The sequence below is a fragment of the Histomonas meleagridis genome (genome assembly GCF_020186115.1).
Source record: "Histomonas meleagridis strain 2922-C6/04-10x chromosome Unknown scaffold_61, whole genome shotgun sequence".
Taxonomy (NCBI): Eukaryota; Parabasalia; order Tritrichomonadida; family Dientamoebidae; genus Histomonas; species Histomonas meleagridis.
Window position 1 is genome coordinate 2,749,800 of NW_027150931.1, and position 17,268 is coordinate 2,767,067.

At 31.7% G+C, this 17,268-nt stretch overlaps 8 protein-coding genes across 8 annotated transcripts; 1 reads left to right on the top strand and 7 right to left on the bottom strand.

Annotated features, from left to right (window-relative positions):
- Positions 1-174: 174 nt before the first annotated feature.
- GO595_010863 (Clan SB, family S8, subtilisin-like serine peptidase) lies at positions 175-2,541 on the bottom strand (the record flags this gene model as incomplete). Its single annotated transcript, XM_067913588.1, has 1 exon — positions 175-2,541. One exon carries the CDS (start codon positions 2,539-2,541, stop codon positions 175-177), a length of 2,367 nt encoding a protein of 788 aa, XP_067769601.1.
- Positions 2,542-2,759: 218 nt separating this feature from the next.
- Positions 2,760-3,287, bottom strand: GO595_010864 (prefoldin subunit 3; the record flags this gene model as incomplete). Its single annotated transcript, XM_067913589.1, has 1 exon — positions 2,760-3,287. The coding sequence occupies one exon, from the start codon at positions 3,285-3,287 to the stop codon at positions 2,760-2,762; it is 528 nt and encodes a 175-aa protein (XP_067769602.1).
- A 68-nt stretch (positions 3,288-3,355) lies between these two features.
- GO595_010865 (DNA polymerase delta small subunit) lies at positions 3,356-4,486 on the bottom strand (the record flags this gene model as incomplete). The annotated part of the gene is made up of 1 exon (XM_067913591.1): positions 3,356-4,486. The coding sequence occupies one exon, from the start codon at positions 4,484-4,486 to the stop codon at positions 3,356-3,358; it is 1,131 nt and encodes a 376-aa protein (XP_067769603.1).
- A 707-nt stretch (positions 4,487-5,193) lies between these two features.
- On the bottom strand, positions 5,194-5,838 carry GO595_010866 (ras-related protein Rab-14-like; the record flags this gene model as incomplete). Its single annotated transcript, XM_067913592.1, has 1 exon — positions 5,194-5,838. One exon carries the CDS (start codon positions 5,836-5,838, stop codon positions 5,194-5,196), a length of 645 nt encoding a protein of 214 aa, XP_067769604.1.
- Positions 5,839-6,265: 427 nt separating this feature from the next.
- On the top strand, positions 6,266-6,877 carry GO595_010867 (uncharacterized protein; the record flags this gene model as incomplete). Its single annotated transcript, XM_067913593.1, has 1 exon — positions 6,266-6,877. The coding sequence occupies one exon, from the start codon at positions 6,266-6,268 to the stop codon at positions 6,875-6,877; it is 612 nt and encodes a 203-aa protein (XP_067769605.1).
- A 581-nt stretch (positions 6,878-7,458) lies between these two features.
- Positions 7,459-8,667, bottom strand: GO595_010868 (protein phosphatase PP2A regulatory subunit B; the record flags this gene model as incomplete). The annotated part of the gene is made up of 1 exon (XM_067913594.1): positions 7,459-8,667. The coding sequence occupies one exon, from the start codon at positions 8,665-8,667 to the stop codon at positions 7,459-7,461; it is 1,209 nt and encodes a 402-aa protein (XP_067769606.1).
- Positions 8,668-10,053: 1,386 nt separating this feature from the next.
- GO595_010869 (uncharacterized protein) lies at positions 10,054-10,818 on the bottom strand (the record flags this gene model as incomplete). The annotated part of the gene is made up of 1 exon (XM_067913595.1): positions 10,054-10,818. The coding sequence occupies one exon, from the start codon at positions 10,816-10,818 to the stop codon at positions 10,054-10,056; it is 765 nt and encodes a 254-aa protein (XP_067769607.1).
- A 294-nt stretch (positions 10,819-11,112) lies between these two features.
- GO595_010870 (Adenylyltransferase and sulfurtransferase MOCS3) lies at positions 11,113-12,753 on the bottom strand (the record flags this gene model as incomplete). Its single annotated transcript, XM_067913596.1, has 1 exon — positions 11,113-12,753. The coding sequence occupies one exon, from the start codon at positions 12,751-12,753 to the stop codon at positions 11,113-11,115; it is 1,641 nt and encodes a 546-aa protein (XP_067769608.1).
- Positions 12,754-17,268: the final 4,515 nt, after the last annotated feature.

A 17,268-nucleotide genomic window follows, 5' to 3' on the forward strand; every position in this document is an offset into this window, starting at 1 on the left:
CTGTGTTAAATTCATTCATAAAATATTGACCTTAAATTAATGGCAAATTTTTTAGTAAAATGATCACGAGTTCCGAAATCAATTATTATCAATTCAAATTTTTCTCACACAATTTGCATTATCTGTTGAATTCCAAAAAATATCGAAAAAGTTAATTAATTATCCAATTGGATTTTACTTTGAAGAACTTGAAGAAGAATCCTTCTTGCATTTCTTCATACCGAATATCACACCAACGATAATGAGAATCACAACAACAACGCATGCAATTGTTACGCCTATGATTAAACCAGTCTTATTATCTTTGCCATCATCATCTTCGTCATTATTGTTGAAGCATTCTGTATCATTTGGATACCATAAATCGAAATTACCTACGTTATCATCATCATTTTCATTCAATAGACTAAACTTCTGAACCAAAACAGCGCAGGGATCCACATTTGATTCTTTTACAGGAGCAATTGTAACAACGCATCTTGGATGTGATTCCTTTGGTAATTCGATTTCTGCATTACCCAAATCGACGACTCTTTTTGAAGCAATCACATTACCAGTGTCGAAATCGACTACAGAAATTGCGGCCATTTGTTGGCAGCCACCATTTTTAGGCTTTTCATCATTTCTTACCCACATTAACTTTAATATTGGATTCTCTCCACTATCAGTGAATTTAATTTTCTCATATTTTTGAGGAGAATTAATTCCTAAGTTTTTCGGATTACTAAACACAACAGGAGTAGAAATCACTGTTTCTTCTCCAATAACACGTGCAGAAACATAAAGTTCAAGGCCATCCTTAAATACACATGGTGTATCTACTTCAATGACTTTATCATCATGTAAATAAGTGAAATCAGTTGTTAAACCAGTTGAAGGATCAACAATTAAAACTGGTAAAGCAGCTGCTCGATTAGTGTTGACTTCGATTTTCATTTTTTCACCACAAATAGCATTTGTGACTGTAATTGATTCGTTGTCATATGTAGGCTTTCCATTATCAGGCATTGCTACATTTGTAGCTGTTTGTCTTCTTGTTATACTTGGTAAATTAGGCTTTTCTTTTAGCCCATGGAAAATTAATGAAACATGAGAAATTTGAACATTTGTGATATATGCTTCATATCTAATTTTGATTTTCCATGTACCTTCGGTAGATTCACCAAAGAAACTTCGAATTCCAAATTGGAATGTTAAATCATCAGGATGATGATCACCAAGTACTGGACTTGGCTCAAGTATAGTTCTTTCTGTTCCTTGAGGAGAAATCAAATGAATATGTAGAAATGCAGCTTCCGAAGTGTTGAGTTCAAATTCCAAATAAATATGTTCAATAAATTCGATCGAATCATTCACAGTAATATCAATTTCAGTCCAGTTTTCACATGCATGATTAACTCTCTTTTGAATTGAACTAAGAGATACAACGCCAAATTCTTCTGATACATTAACCCAATTTTGAGCTGTTGTTAATGCTAAATCAGCATCAACACGTCCAAAACCTAATACTGGATGATATAAATAACCAGCGGCATTACGTTGCCAAAGTTCATTGTTTGGATCATTAATTTGTGCTGTTAATATTAGGATATACATTACATCTCTCCATGTTAAATTTGGATTTGCTTCAAGACATAAGGCAATAACACCTGCAACTTGTGGTGAACATGCAGAAGTTCCAGAAAACCAAACAACACCTGTTAAGTTCTCATTAAAAGCACTATATATTTCGGGGAAATACATATCAAGACCTTCGCCTAAGTATACTGTTCCACCAGATGGAGCATTGACTAAAACGTTTGCACCTGTTTGTGAATATGAAATTGGTTCACCACGATTTGTAGAGCCACCAATTGCAAAGACACGTCGTAACTTGGTAATAATTCCGACATTAACATCTGCAATTTCGCTTCCAGAATTTCCATCCGCATGTAATAAAATGGCTCCTTTTCCATCACGATATCGATTTAAACCTTCGATCATGTCTTCAATTTCTTCAACTTTACGATATTGATGATAATATATTACGCCATCACGTAAAAGTCCTTCAAGAGCTAGTGAACATGAAAGAATATCATACTCAGTATGATGATAAATATCAAGAAGAGTGGGAAGATCAATGCTGCCATATGTTTCCCAATCAATATCTACAGTAAGAGAAGAAAAATTAGCACCTGGTGCAGAACCAATATGAGCAACACCATTAGCTGCACCAACTGCAAGACCTGCCGTAGCTGTGCCATGTGTTGGATCTTTAGATTGAAGAAAAGGATCGGTATCATTTGTAAGTGCATTCCAGCTTTTTTCTAGAACAAAATTATCAATTAAATCAGAGTGATTGTATTGGCAACCAGCATCAAATAGTGCAATGTGTATACCTTTACCAGTAAAATTCTTATTCCAAGCAGGAACAATATTTATATCTTCTCCGGCAATTCCGCCGCGAATGCCTGTATTCAGGAAGTTAAATGAATTGTTAAAAACAGGCTCGAGTGTTGGATCAAAAGCAGAAAGATGTGCTACAAAGAGGAACAGAAACATTTGACTTTTTGTGGGACAAAGATTTTGTATTTCAAAATTGAAACAATATCGGTGACGGTTCTACCAGTTAAACGATGAACCGTTTTAGAAATTCAATTTCTTTATTTGGAGTAATATGATTTAAATTTAAATCATAGCCTTCTTCATAAATTAGAGCTGATTTTTAAAACCAAAATCATAAACATTTGGATTAATAAAGAATTCCCAAAAGACTTTGTTTATTTCTTTCTTTGCAAGTTAATGATCTGGTTTGTCAATCTTGAAACAGTAACTTCTGTTGTTATGATTTGGTCACGAAGGAAAACCAAGTTGTTCTCAACCTCAGCAATTTGATTGTCGAGATTTTCTAAGTTCTTTGAAAGAAGTTCTTCAGCTTCATCAAATGGATATTCTACCATTAGATTAGCACCAAGCCAAAGGGCAACAGTTTTATCATTCTTAAGTTTAGCTGTTCCATAAAGACCGTCAGCAAGTTGAAAATGTGTTACAGGTTCGTTTTGGTAATTTTGTGATGCAACCTTTTTAACAGCATCAAGGTTTCCAGCAACGTCTGGTCTGTTAGCCTTGAGTTGTTGTCTTTTTTCGATTAAGTGTTGTTCAAGGATACGGTATTTTGTTAACATTTCTTGTTTATCTTGGAAAAGGGTATTCGCTTTTTCCATTGTTGGTGCTGCAGCCTCTATGTCATCTATGAACTCTGCTTTTGGAATTCCGAGAGGCGTTTCTTTTGCTTTGTTTTCGGACATGTCAAATAGCCGAACAAACCTTCTCAATTCAAACGGATACAATTTTAGAAAAATACAAACAAAATTTATTAATTTAATCCTCTTAGAGAGATATCTCCGCTTTCTAAATCTATTACAACAATGGAATAGTACTTAAAATACTTCGGAACAGAAACCACATGACAACCATTGTAAACGGTCACCGCAAAAGTGTCAGCATTTCCAGAAACAAAAAAATTTGGCATTTCATCAAAAAAGACAATATCACTTGAAGCACCAGATGAATAATGCACCTGGAATGGAATACTTGGCGACATAAGACCCCATCTTAAAATTGCGACTTGTGATTCAATAAATGAAAATGATGTGTTCATTTGAATCTGTTCAATAACATCTCCAGTACAACAAACGAAAGAAATATTGTTTATAGAGAATTTGGTTGGGTTTGAGACAGATTCGACATCATCAATTTCTTGGAATAATATCGGATCGATTGGATTTTGCGGCCATATTAAAGACGTCGGGTCATTTTTTCCTGGAACTATTAACTTTTTACAGTTAATATTCTCACAAAACGTAGTCAACATTTCAATTGGAGATGTATCAGTTAATTGGATATTTTGTTCCCATTCTTGTTTTAAAAAAAACGTGTCTTCGGGAAGAGAAAACGTGTTCCCAATAATTATAAACAGCGAAATGTCTTTTTCGAGATTGGAAAAACATAAATTTGATGAAGCAACATCGAAATCATTTGAGTCCAATTGAAGATCAGAAACAATTGCAATTTTACACTTTGGTCTAACAATTGGATATAACGCTTTACTGTAACTTGGCTCTGTTATTGAGAAAACATTGAATTCTATGAAACTTTCGGAAATTAATAATTGACCTGTAACACCTATTATAACCCCGCTCACATATTTATCAGCAGGAATACCAGTGGTGAGTATCCTTCCGGTTTCATCCTGAATATAAATTAGGTCTTCGTTTGAACCAGATGCTAAACAACGAATTGAAGTAAATCTGAGATCGGATTCTTTGTAAATGGCTGCAATAATAGAAACCGTGTCTGAAGCAGGAATTTTGGATATGCTTTCTATCACCGGGTTTGGAAGATTTGGAATAAATTTTGAAATTGCAATAATCTGACTCTTAAGCATAAATTGGAAACGAGCGCACGTCAGTCCAATAGACCGACGCTCGACAATGTTAAGTTCCATTGGCGCAACCTGATATCAACAATGCCCAAAATCAAAAGGAAATGTTATTTGAAAAGCCGATACATTACTTCATGTTGTTTGTGAATTTTTAAAGGTAGAAATTATCATAAATATAATGAAAAATATGTTTCAATATTTTTTATAAAGGGTTTCAGTTGATGGTTATAAAACAATATTAATATTTTTTAAAAAAGATTTAACTAAATACATGTTGTTAAAAATTATTGATTTGATATAGTATGTAATTTAAAATTTGACGAAGCTTTTGTTAGTGATTATTTATTATGAAATATCAGAATTATCTGATATCACTAAACATATTTTTAAATTTAAAATATCAACAATTCATGAATCTAAATTAAATAAATATGCATTTCCAGGATATCAAGCCAACAAGGTAGTTACACAAATTCAAGTTCACCCAATGCATATATTTATACATTTACATTCATTTTTTGATAAATAAAATTATTTATAATAAACTATAGAGAAATCAGGAAGGGAGTATAGCTCAGTGGGAGAGCGCCACTTTAGCATAGTGGAGGCCTGGGGTTCAATCCCCCATACTTCCAATTTTTTGTTTTTTTATTGCATTATTCTGAAACCAATCAAAAATTTCTTTCATCTTGTCTTAACGAAACAAAAACAATATATTGAACAACTAATTTTACTGACTTAAAGAAACAAAACATAATAGATAATTATTTTTAGCAGCAAGAATTCTGTTGGTTATTATTATTTGTATTTGTTGGGTCGACAATTGCAGGAGGAGCGCTTAGTGGTGCCCTTGCTCCGCTCGATGGGTTGTTAAGTGCTATTTGACCATCAAGGACTTTTGAATACACAAGATGTGCTGTTTGAATAAATGTATCATCGATTCTGTCGCCTGATAGCGCCGATGTTTCAAAGAATTGAAGCCCGTGTTGTTCAGCAAAACTTTTCGCTTCAGATGAAGAAACGGCTCTTTGTTCTGTAAGATCTGTCTTATTTCCTACAAGGACTTTGACAGCAGTTGGAGGTGATGACTGTGTGGCGTCCTCAAACCATGTATTAATCCGGTTAAAAGATTCACGATTAGTGACATCATAAACAAGAAAAACTGCTGCAGATGATCGAAAATATGCACGTGTAACAGAACGAAAACGTTCTTGACCAGCTGTATCCCATATATGTAGTTGGATTTTGGTGTTTTGTATCTCTACAACGCGCGTTCCAAAATCAAGTCCTATTGTTTGTGCCTGGTTTTCATTAAATTCTTTTTCACAAAATTGTTTACAAATCGCAGTTTTTCCAACTGCAGAGTCTCCAACCAAAACAAACTTAAAACTTAATTGGTGACCGCTTTGTTCCATAAGCTTGAAATTTTTAGCCACATCAATTCAATAATTTTTGATCATAAAAACGGTTATGGACAGAATCTTCCATCTTGTTGCGCTGTAAGGAAATGGGCAATTTTTTTAGAGCATGTGCATAATTTCCCAAATATAGAATAAATATTAAAATTATCCTTTGTTAACATTAGGTATTTTATAACTAATAAATTTCATAGTTTCTTCGAAAAAATTATTATTTTGAATGAAACAAATAAAAATTATATCCATTTGATAAGGTTAAAAAAGATAAACCTAAAGGTGGAATAAATAACCGCTTTATCAATTGTTCATTTGAAGAATTGGATGTTAAAAAACCGTTTAAACGATGAAATAATAAAGAAAAAGTGGAGTATTGAAAATATACGATTAAAATGCATTCAATTTTTTTACAATCAAAGAGAACCAAATGAGCAAAGAAGGTGATAACAAGCCACCATTGTTAACACCAGAAACAAAAACAGTTTTGAAGCAAAACAATAATAAAGAACTAGCACCTTCATTGTCTCAACCATCATCCACATTTCAACCATTTGGAATCAAAAATCCCATTGATATTAATGTTCCAAAAAGCATTGCCACAGCGTGTTATCTTATTGTCAATAATTATTTTGAGCCAGACTCTACAAAGGTTCATACTTTCCATAAAAATATCAAAACACTCAGTAGAAGCCATATATATAGATTGCGACAATTTGAAGATCAAGATGATGATGATTTCAAAAGCGATGCATCTTTTGTTGGCCCAACTTTTACAAAAGTTCATTTTCCTAAAAATATGCAATTTAGTTCCAGTTCTGATGAAGAATCATCTGAAGACACACGCGATAGCACAGAGGTTCTATCACCATCAGTTGAATCTTCCACTTTAAGTTCTCGTATCACAAATAGCACCTCGAATTCCAGTTACTCATCAAGCACTACTTCATCCGAAGAAACCACTGAAAGCTCAAGCACAACGACGACACAAGAAGAAGAGGAGGAAGAAGATAAAGCAGAAGATAAAGAGGAAGAGAAATAAAATTTATATAAGAATAATGTTAATAAAAATAATTATAATTTTATATAATTTGCATGAAGAATTCGCAAGCTGATGCATTTGGGAAAGTATCTAATACCAACCTGCTCATTCAATGTTTGTGATCTTTTCTTTTATTTTTGAAAATTATAATTTTTACTCCCATTTTTTTAATGAATTTTATTATTTTTTATATCGAAATCATAAATATTAAATATTAAATTAATTATGATCATCCGTTTCTTAATTAACACATTAACTAATTTTCTCATTCCCATTTTTTTTCTCTTATTCTCTTCTCTTATTTATAAATTTATTTCTATGTCTCAGTGAGTTTATTTCGAAAATTTCTTATAATTTGTGGAGCAAAGCAAACATCGCAAAGCCCATTCTTGTTCAAAATTTAAATAAAATATATTTTGATTTCACTCATTTCACAGTAAATATATATTTTATCAATAAACTCAATAGAATTCAAATTATGAATAAATATATCCTGTTTCATTTATTTCATAAAAATATATTTTATCAACAAACATTTACACATGTTCATCAAATGCATAACGCATTAAATAATTAAATAATTATATCTGTTTACTTTCTTCCGGTTCATAAAAGAAGAAAAGTGCGGCAGTTGAAACAACAGCCACAATTTCGTTCTTCGGGTGTGCCTCGCACACTGTTACTCTTTTGCTAAAGTCTCTGCCAGGCTCAGGTGGCGGCCTCGGCGTCCTTGCGCTTACGGCCTTATGTTTCGTTGTTTTATTTTCTTTCCAATTCCACGCGATGTAATCCGCGGAGTATAATCCGGTTACGATTTTATCCTTCGCGGTAAACGCCGTACGGAACTGATCCTTAACATAATATTCGCTGATTAAGTACTCCATATGATTGGGGAACCATTGAACTTCAAGTTTAGCGATCGGCGAATTTGTATTTCGCATATCCCAAACTTGCAAATCATTGAACCGACGGATGACAAAATTGTCCCCGTTGTGTGAAAATGATATACTGCCAATGCAGCTGCAGTCTTCTGAATATTGTTGGTGAAATGAGAATTTGGTAGTATCAATGTTAAAGTTGGAAGATAGATTCTCAGCTTGCTGCCGGGTATCATACATCTTACAGAAGCCATTGTCGTCGCCTATAAGAAAGATGTTGGGTTGATTTGACGGAATGGCAGATGTGGTGATCTCGGGTTCTTGATGTGATACCTTACAAAGACATACAGATTTGACATCTCGTTCAATGTCCCATAATTTAACGCATGAAACATCAACCATAAGAAATGAATGTTGATCTGATAATGCTTGAAGGTCAACAATATACTCGGTTTGAATGTCACTAAAGGTACGGACACATTCGGTAATATATTTGTTTTCATTGCGTTGTGGAATAGGAAAGATGTAAGTATCTTTGGGATTAGTATTCCAAACAATACGGGGTGAAGAATTGAAACGCCAAAGCTTTGCATCATGGCTATTGCAGGAAAGAAGAAGTGGATTGAGTGTTTGGCGCGGAACCCATTTTAAAGAATTTACTTTCATTTCACTGATTTCAGTACGAAAGAAATCAAATTGCGATTTATGTGCATGAACTTGAGTGACAAATGTAACTGTTGGTCGATTTTTATTTGTATAATTTAGATTAAATATAACAACTCTCCCTGCTTGATCACCTGATGCTAGAAATCGGCCATCATGACTAAAAGCTAATGTTGAGATGGTGTCGTCTGGTTTGAATTGTGAGAGGGGAACATGATCCCCAAAAGCCGCCACGAATTCAAGTTCCATTATTTTGTGTATGACAGAATGCACTTTTTACTTCAAATCCAAAGACATATAAACGTTTAAAATTGGCGTTTTTGACACTTTAAAAGCCGTTTTTTATATCTTTGTTAACTTTACTTAATGATGGAGTAAGAAAGATCATAAATAACTTGAAAAAAGAATGTTGTATTCACATGTCATTTATGTTACTTTTTAATGATGTTATTTTTTATTTAACATCAGAAAACTTTGATTTATTAGTTAAAAAAAAAAAAAAATCGAAATTATTTAAATCTTTGATTAGAATACGAAAACGTACCATTAATATATTATGCAGCATTTTTTGGATTGTTAAATATATTAAATATTTACTTATGAATAATGCAAAAGTAAATAACACAAGCAAATATGCAGTAACAGTCGGTAAATGAGAAGTCATTTATCATTTGAAGTAGCATATGAAGCAGATAAATTTAAAAAAAAATGATATTAAATTTAATTATGAAAATTATAAAATTACGTGGTAATAATAGCTTTGATAATAGTATAGGAAAATTAGAACAATTTCATATGTTACAATTATATAGGGAAAATATTTATTGAAAAAGGAATTTGTATTTATCCAATGATTTAAGAATATATTTTAATAATTTGATATTTTTTTTAAAAAAAGTGAAAATTGTTTCAATCATTTAATACGCCAACTATAATTACATATTCAAATGGTTATAAGAAAATGTTTTCGTATCCCCGAAAGCAAAAAGGAAGAGATTAAAGTTACTTTTGGTGTAATTGAAATACAAATAAAATGAAAATAATGTAAAATGTAATGACCAATCAAAAATAATAAACATAAATGAAAAAATCCACACAGAAATTATCAAAACAAGTAAGTCCAAAAAAATTGATTAAGATCCACATAACCATACAAAATATATCATTTCAAGAAAAAATATATCTGAAAACTTAGTATCCATAATTACTTAAACCAAAAACAGTTACATCTTCTAGAACTTAATATGTTAATACTCATCAAGAGTAACTTATGGAATTAAAATGAGGATTTTTATTTAAAAACAAACAAAAGACGTTATTAAAAAAGAGTCGCAATTAGACAAAGTGCACCCCAACATGTATCGTTCTTCTAATTTGGGGTTACCTATCGTTGCTAACGTGTCCCCAAACATTTTTTTGTTCACATTTCAAGCAAAAATTTCAATGCATATTTGGCTGACGCCGATCCGCAAGGCCAAACTCCGATTAAGCACAAAATTTAAGGCAAATGATAACAAACCCCAACATTCCTAACAATGACTCAGTCTCTTTAGAGATTTATGAACTCCAAATTCAGTTATTCATAAAAAAATTTTTTTTGATTTAATTTTAGAGAAGTTTTTATGCTGTACCCTCTTATTCCTTCTGTTCTGGTGGCTGCGTTGTTATTTGGATATACTTTACGGCTGGATATGGGTATTGGGATTGGGGTATTGCGGTAATGTCGAAAACGTTTTGACCTCTTTCTTGTTTTGAGCCCTGCTGCTCTGCGATATGTACTATTGATGAATTTTGTGGTTGCGACGAGTAATGTGTTACCGTTGGGTATTGTTGCATCATTGGATATTGTTGCATCATTGGATATGGCATCGGATACGGAATTGGAATTGGAATTGGAATATATTGTGGATATTGTTGCATCATTGGATATTGTTGAATCATTGGATATTGTTGCATCATTGGTTGTTGTGTCGTAAGCGTGTTGCCATTGGCGCTGTATGGTATCAATACTGGGCATGGAATACGTATTAAGTAAATAGGGCCTGTGTTGGGATCTTCAATATCAGAAGCGGCTCCATTTGGTAAGACTTGAGCACCAGGTGTGGAAGTAGGTGATGGTGGCTTTTTATCTTTTTCTTGATTTGAACTCGTTGTTGGTGTTGATGGCTTGGCGTCATCTTTTTTATCTGTCGTTGGCGCAGGTTGTGGTGATGGTGGCTTTTGATCTTTTTCTTGATTTGAACTTGGTGGTGTTGATGGTTTGAAATTAGTTTCATTTTTAGTATTATCATCACCAAAGGAATTTCTTGAATAATTACCTGAAGAGTCATTACCCCATGTAGAACTAGCCCATTCTCCACTAGATTGTCCTCCCCAAGCGCTTGTGCTCCAATTAGACATTTTAACTTCGAAGCACTTTTACTTAAAATGTCATTCTTGTTTTCTTGGCACAAATGAAAACATTCAAAGTTGAAATGACAATTATGGTTGTTTTCATAACTAATGTACTTCGAAAATCTGCAAACCCAATTACAAACATGAAAAAATCTAAAACTAATACAAGGAATAACCAATTTAGACAGAAATCAAATGATTTGCTAAAGATCTCTTTATAAATGCAGAAATGAAATGATCATTTTCCCTATATTTTTAATTTAACCGCATTATTTTTATAATAGAAACATATTCACTTTTTTATGCAGAAATATTTTTTGTAATATCCAAAGCAGGTTCTATTATTTCGTAAGCTTGCTCCAAAGTCAAATCGTTATCCTTTAACTCTTCCAGCGGACACATTATTCCATTAAAGAATTCCCATGTGCAAACATCTCTACAACACCAAATCAAGTCATTATATGGCTGATTCAATTGATCTCTTTTGAAGATCATACAACTAAAAATCCCCAACTGTAACAATCCATCGATCGCGTTTAACATGAATTGTATTTCCGTTGTGAATTGGCAATACTTTTTATCAGGCATTGGTGGGTTCTTATAAGTATTTAAAGCCATATCTCGATCGAAAGCCATATCGAAATCTATTGGCGCGAGTATTTGATATTTACCGTCATTTCTTCGTTGTGAATATTCTTTGGGGATAATATACATATTATCTCCATGCGAATTAAAATGTAATTTTTCATCACAATGATCAACATATGTGCCCCAACTAATACCACAGCGATGTATGATGGAGAGTATACGCCCTACTTCCCATCCAATTCGGCCATATAACTTCATAAATTGGATTAATGATATCCTGTCTGTGATCATTATATCTTTAATTACCGAATAGAGTTTATCCGGAGATATAAACCCGCATGAAATTAGGTCATTAGGCATGAGGCCTTGAATGGTTCCAGAAGAGAAATCATTTTGATGATCAATGATGAAATTTTCATAATTAGAAAAGTTAAGTAAATCAATTCGTTGATATGTTTTGTTGTTGTTGGATGGCGCGCAGATTGAACAAGAGGAATATAGAGTTGAGATTAAAGAAAGTGATTTGGTTGCAATCTCTTCTGGAAGTTTTGTTTGGAGAAAAAGTTCAAGTCCTGAAAAAAGATGATGTTCAAGTCGAAGATCGCCATATGTACGAAAGATGGCAACAGACTTTTGAATGAGTGGTGTCGGATCGTTGAGAAGATTGGCATAGTTCCAGAAGCCGAGTGGCTCATTCCCAAAGAGGAGACCAAGTTTATTGAAAATCGATGTAAGTTTTTGGGACATGTAAAGTTCAGTAGAAGAAGTAATGGGATATGAATAGCCTCGAATATCAACAAGTTTGACCGGTGTTTCGGTGGATTCTTTGAAATAACGAGAGTTGGTATCTTCAAGTGTAATCCCAGGAAAAGGAAGTGGAGTGCTTGAAGTCCACATGCCGCAGCCTTTGAGTCGAAGATAAGTATTTCCTTGTGGATCTGGAGAATAATTGCAATTTGGTCCATATGCTATAATCCAGGAATTGGGTGGTGGTGAATCAGTGCATCGAATAATGCTACTTCTTTGGCCGCTGCGAATCCCTTTGTAGTGAGTATTTGTATAAGGAGAGTCAGAATGTTTGAGTGGAGCTTGTGTTAATATTGGCCGATCTACATGTTTAATAGTTGCTGTAATTGCAGGTAATACAGGAATTATTGCACGAGTTGTTGAGTCTTTTGAAATTGGATCAATTTTTATATTATTTAAAAAATTTGCTGCATTTTCTGGATTTGCTACACTTGGCGGAATTATGTCTGATGATTGAACCCAAATACCGGGAACTGGAACTAAGGGAACTTCTTCTGACGGAAAAATTTTGATGTGAAGTGAATCATTCGAAATAAACGTTCTCATATTCAAACCGTTCACTTTTGAAAAATGAAAATCAAATAAAAAAAAATGGAAATACTTGCTTTGATCAAGGAAATGAGTTTTAATATAAGCAAAGAAAATTTTATTGAAACAACAAAAGCAATAATTAAAAATTTTGATAATGTCCACCCAATATCTTACAACATAATTGTTTCTCAAATTATATATGCATCATATGCTAAAACTATTAACATTTGTAATTTTGGTATGTTTTTAAATTTTGTGAAAGAAATTGAATCACTTGAAGAGAGTAACAAAATTAATTCAAACATTTTAAAAATATTCAAGGACATTCTGGTTCATAAAGGCACCCAAGAATCATATTATTTTCTTGAAAATCTGATTGAATATAATTATATTAATTCAAAAATCATCAGAAAACAAAAAAAATCATATTTTGTACATTATATGTCAAAAGAAGATATAAGTAAAATTCAATATAATTATTTTATGAAACAAATCTTAGAAAATTTTGAAGATCTCTCAAAGAATGATTGGGAACTTCATAAGAAATATATTAAAGAAGGGCATAATCCAAATGAAATTGCGAAAATAATTCTAAATGATGAAATCGAAAAACTTCAAGAAATATCATCACAAGGAAATTTTGATTTTAATCAAACAATAGAACCATCACTTTATGAAAGATGTTCTTTTATTAATGAAGAAAATGTTTCGTTAATTGATTATGCAGCATTTTTTTGCTCAGTTAAATGTTTTAAATATTTGCTTGTAAATGGTGCAAATATCAAATATACAGGTAAATATGCAGTTGCAGGTGGAAACGAAGAAATCATTCATTTATGTGAACAAAATCATTCATCATTTGAAGATGCATATGAAACAGCAATAAAATTCCATCGAAATGATATTTTCAATTATCTTTATGAAAATGAAATTGGAGATATTGATTATATAGAAGGATTAGGAAAAATATGTATCTTATATCACAATTATGAAATTTTCATATTTTTAGAAGAAAAAGGAATGAAAATTGATTACAACATTATTAATGAAGCAGCAAAAAATGGAAATATATTTCCTGTGAAATATTTTTTCAAAATAAATCAACTTCCAAAAGATATTTTAATTTTTTCTACGAAATCAGGAAATATTGAACTTGTTAATTATGTATTAAATCAAAAAGGAATCTATATCAGCTTTAAAAATACATTATTCAAATTACTTGAGACAGCGCTTATGCTGGCAGCTGAAGATGGTTATACAGAAATAGTAAAATTACTTCTTGAACAAAAAGGAATTGATATTAATGCAGAAGATATTTTTATGTTTTTTTTTTTGATAATTATTTTATTATTTTTGGATTATATTATGATATTTGGTAATTATTTAAATTATTTTTTACTGCAATTATGAGAGCTAAAAGAGATCATAAAAAAATAGTTAAAATACTTCTTGAACAAGAAGGAATTTATATCAATAGTGATGATATTTTTATGAATTATTTTTTATTTATTATAATATTTCATAATTGTTTCCAAATATTCTTTTGAAATTAACCGAAGCAAAACTTAAATATATTATTAATTGTTTTCATTAAATGAGTATAAACAATTTACAGGGGGGTGAAAAAGTACCCAACCCACCCCTCAAAAATGCTCAAATCTTAATATTAATTAATTTAGTTAATGTTTTTAATTAATGTATTCACCATTGTTTCTAATGACATCTTCCAATCGGTTAATCCATTCATGGAACACATTTTGAAGGTCTTCGAAAGTAAGATTGTCCCATATTTCTTTGATGGCACTTTTTAACTCTTTTTCATCGTGAAATGATTTACCTGCGAACTTGTTTTTCGAGTATCCGAAAAACCAGAAGTCACGTGGTGCAATATCGGGGGAATATGGCGGATGGGGTGCTCTTATTAGTCCGCTTTTTTTTATACAATCAGTGGTCACTTTTGAATTATGAATGCGACAGTTGTCCATATGAATAAACATGCCCTTAACTTTTTTCTTTCTAGTACCAATTCGTCCATTTTTGACGATGCTGGATAAAATGCATCCACAAAAATGTGTTGAATTAAATTTTAAACCTGGATCTAAAATCTTAACTGTTACAAGGCCAACACCAGTAAAGAATATTGTAACCATCCATTTTTTTGTATTGATACTTTGTCTCAACCTTGGTGTAACAGAATCTGGATTTGGTGCCCATTGAAAGGCATGATCATAATGCATATATAACCGACTTTCATCAACAGTAATAATATTGGCCAAATTGTTTGGTTCACCTGCTTTAAGTATTTCTAAAAGTTCTTCTGATTCTTTGACCCTTTCTAATTTTTGTTCATTAGTGAGTAAATGAGGAATCCACTTCTTTTAATATTTTTTATGATTCATTTCTAATAAGTTTCTCTTAACAACAAATTTATCAACGTGGAAAGCTCTTGCCATTACCTCGGTTGATGCATAAAATTCATCATTGAGAAAATTTAAAATTAATTCCTTAATATCGATTTTTGGCCTTCCACTCCTTGGGAGATCTTCGCCTGTGGTTCTACCCTACTTCCAGCTTTTAATCCGATATTTTATTTGGGTTTCAGAGTATGCTTCCTCCTTATACGTATCATCTAATTGCTTTTTGATTTTCCTGCAACCTTGGCCTTGTAGCATTAAAAAATGAATGACATACCTTTGCTCAATAGACATAATACCAATTATTTTAAACGTTCGAAAATTTAAACGTATATAACTTTTTACTGAATTCATATTTTTCGAAAATTTTTATATACTTAAATACACAAGAGTTTATACTTATATATAAATACCATTTTATGTTTTAATTCATTCTTAATAAAGAATTACAGGGGTGGGTCGGGTACTTTTTCATCCCCCTGTATAATAACTCAAAAATATTTTTACATATGTAAGTAAAACTTTATGTGCGTTTATTTAATACATATAATTAAACATGTTGAGATGGTGTTATAACATAAGGACATTTTGTGGTATGAATTTTTTCACCTTTTGTTCATGTTGCAACATATGAGAAAATTTGAATTTTGAAGCTGAATATTTGGGGTACTCCAAAACGATATTAAATAATGATTAGCTTCCAAAAGGAATTCTGCTTGAAAATGCTTGATAAAATCGAAAAACATCCACTATCGGAATTATTCAGGGAACCAGCAGAACCAGGGGATGAAAGATATGCAGGCTATCTTGACAAATCAAAGAAACCAATGGATCTATCAACAGTTCGAAAAAAACTAAATGAGAATCAATATAAATGTATTGGTGAATGCCACAGTGATATTAGATTGATCTGGTCTAATGCAATTACAACATATCCTGATAACTCAAATATATTCAAGATGGCATCCGACATGTCAAACATATTCGAAAAGAAATGGGCTGATTATCCTAGAACGAAAGAAGAATGGTGGTATCAAAAACTTAAAAAAGTTCAAAAATCAGTTAAATATTTGCATGATAATTTTCCAATTATGAAATCCCTTTTACCCGAAAAAACAGAAGAGACACAGAAACCTGAAAAATAAGGTAAGTTTGTTTTTGACTCTAAAAATTAATTTCTACGATTTAAATCTAGATGCAAAAATAAGTGCTGTTTTAAACAAATATAAATAAGTTTCTAATTTTTTTTTTTTTTTTGTTTTTTAATTTTTATAATAATTGTTAAATAAAATATTGGGATATTTCAATATCTTTATCATTAAAATCGTTTTTTTTTATATTAGAAGTAACCCCCTACCACTTGGATCCGAATGCTAGCTCATATTATATAGTGGGATAATATTAAATAATTTTAAAATTTTCAATGTCAAAATTTATGACATTGTAATGAGATTTTTATTGAATGGTTCCTATTTCCCGTGAAAATGTGTAGCATCAAATTGATTGATTTTTAGAAAGAATCCTTTATTTGTTTTGAATAGAACATTTTCTAGTTGTATTTTCACATACAACTTTTTGATATATTTACACGATTTGATACGGCTAATCATTCAATTTATCAGTTAACTTCAATTCGAATCATTGCTTGTAGCAACGTAAATGTTACTGGGATTACATGTGTTGTTATCAGGCTTGTTATGAATTCTTATCAGCCTTGTTTTGAACCTACAATTTCAGATACTTTGATTTATAATCTTGAAATTGATGGTAAAAAACATAAACTTGAAATTACAGAAATAGCAGGATTTTTTGAAGAAAAGCCAGAAATTTTCAGAAGGCAAGATGGATTTCTTATTGTTTGCTCATTCGATAATGTTGAATCTTATTCACAGCTTCCCGAAATGTTTAATGCACTCAGGGAATGGAACGGTTCAAATAGTGTTCCTATCGTTGTATGCTTCAATAAATGTGATTTAAAAGATTTTATCATCCCATCAGAAAAAAGGAAATGATTGCAAATGAATCTATACCATTTTTTGACGTGTCTGCAGAAACAGGACAAGGGGTAAAGGAAACATTTGAGAAACTTGTAAGGATGATAATTGAAAAACAAAAT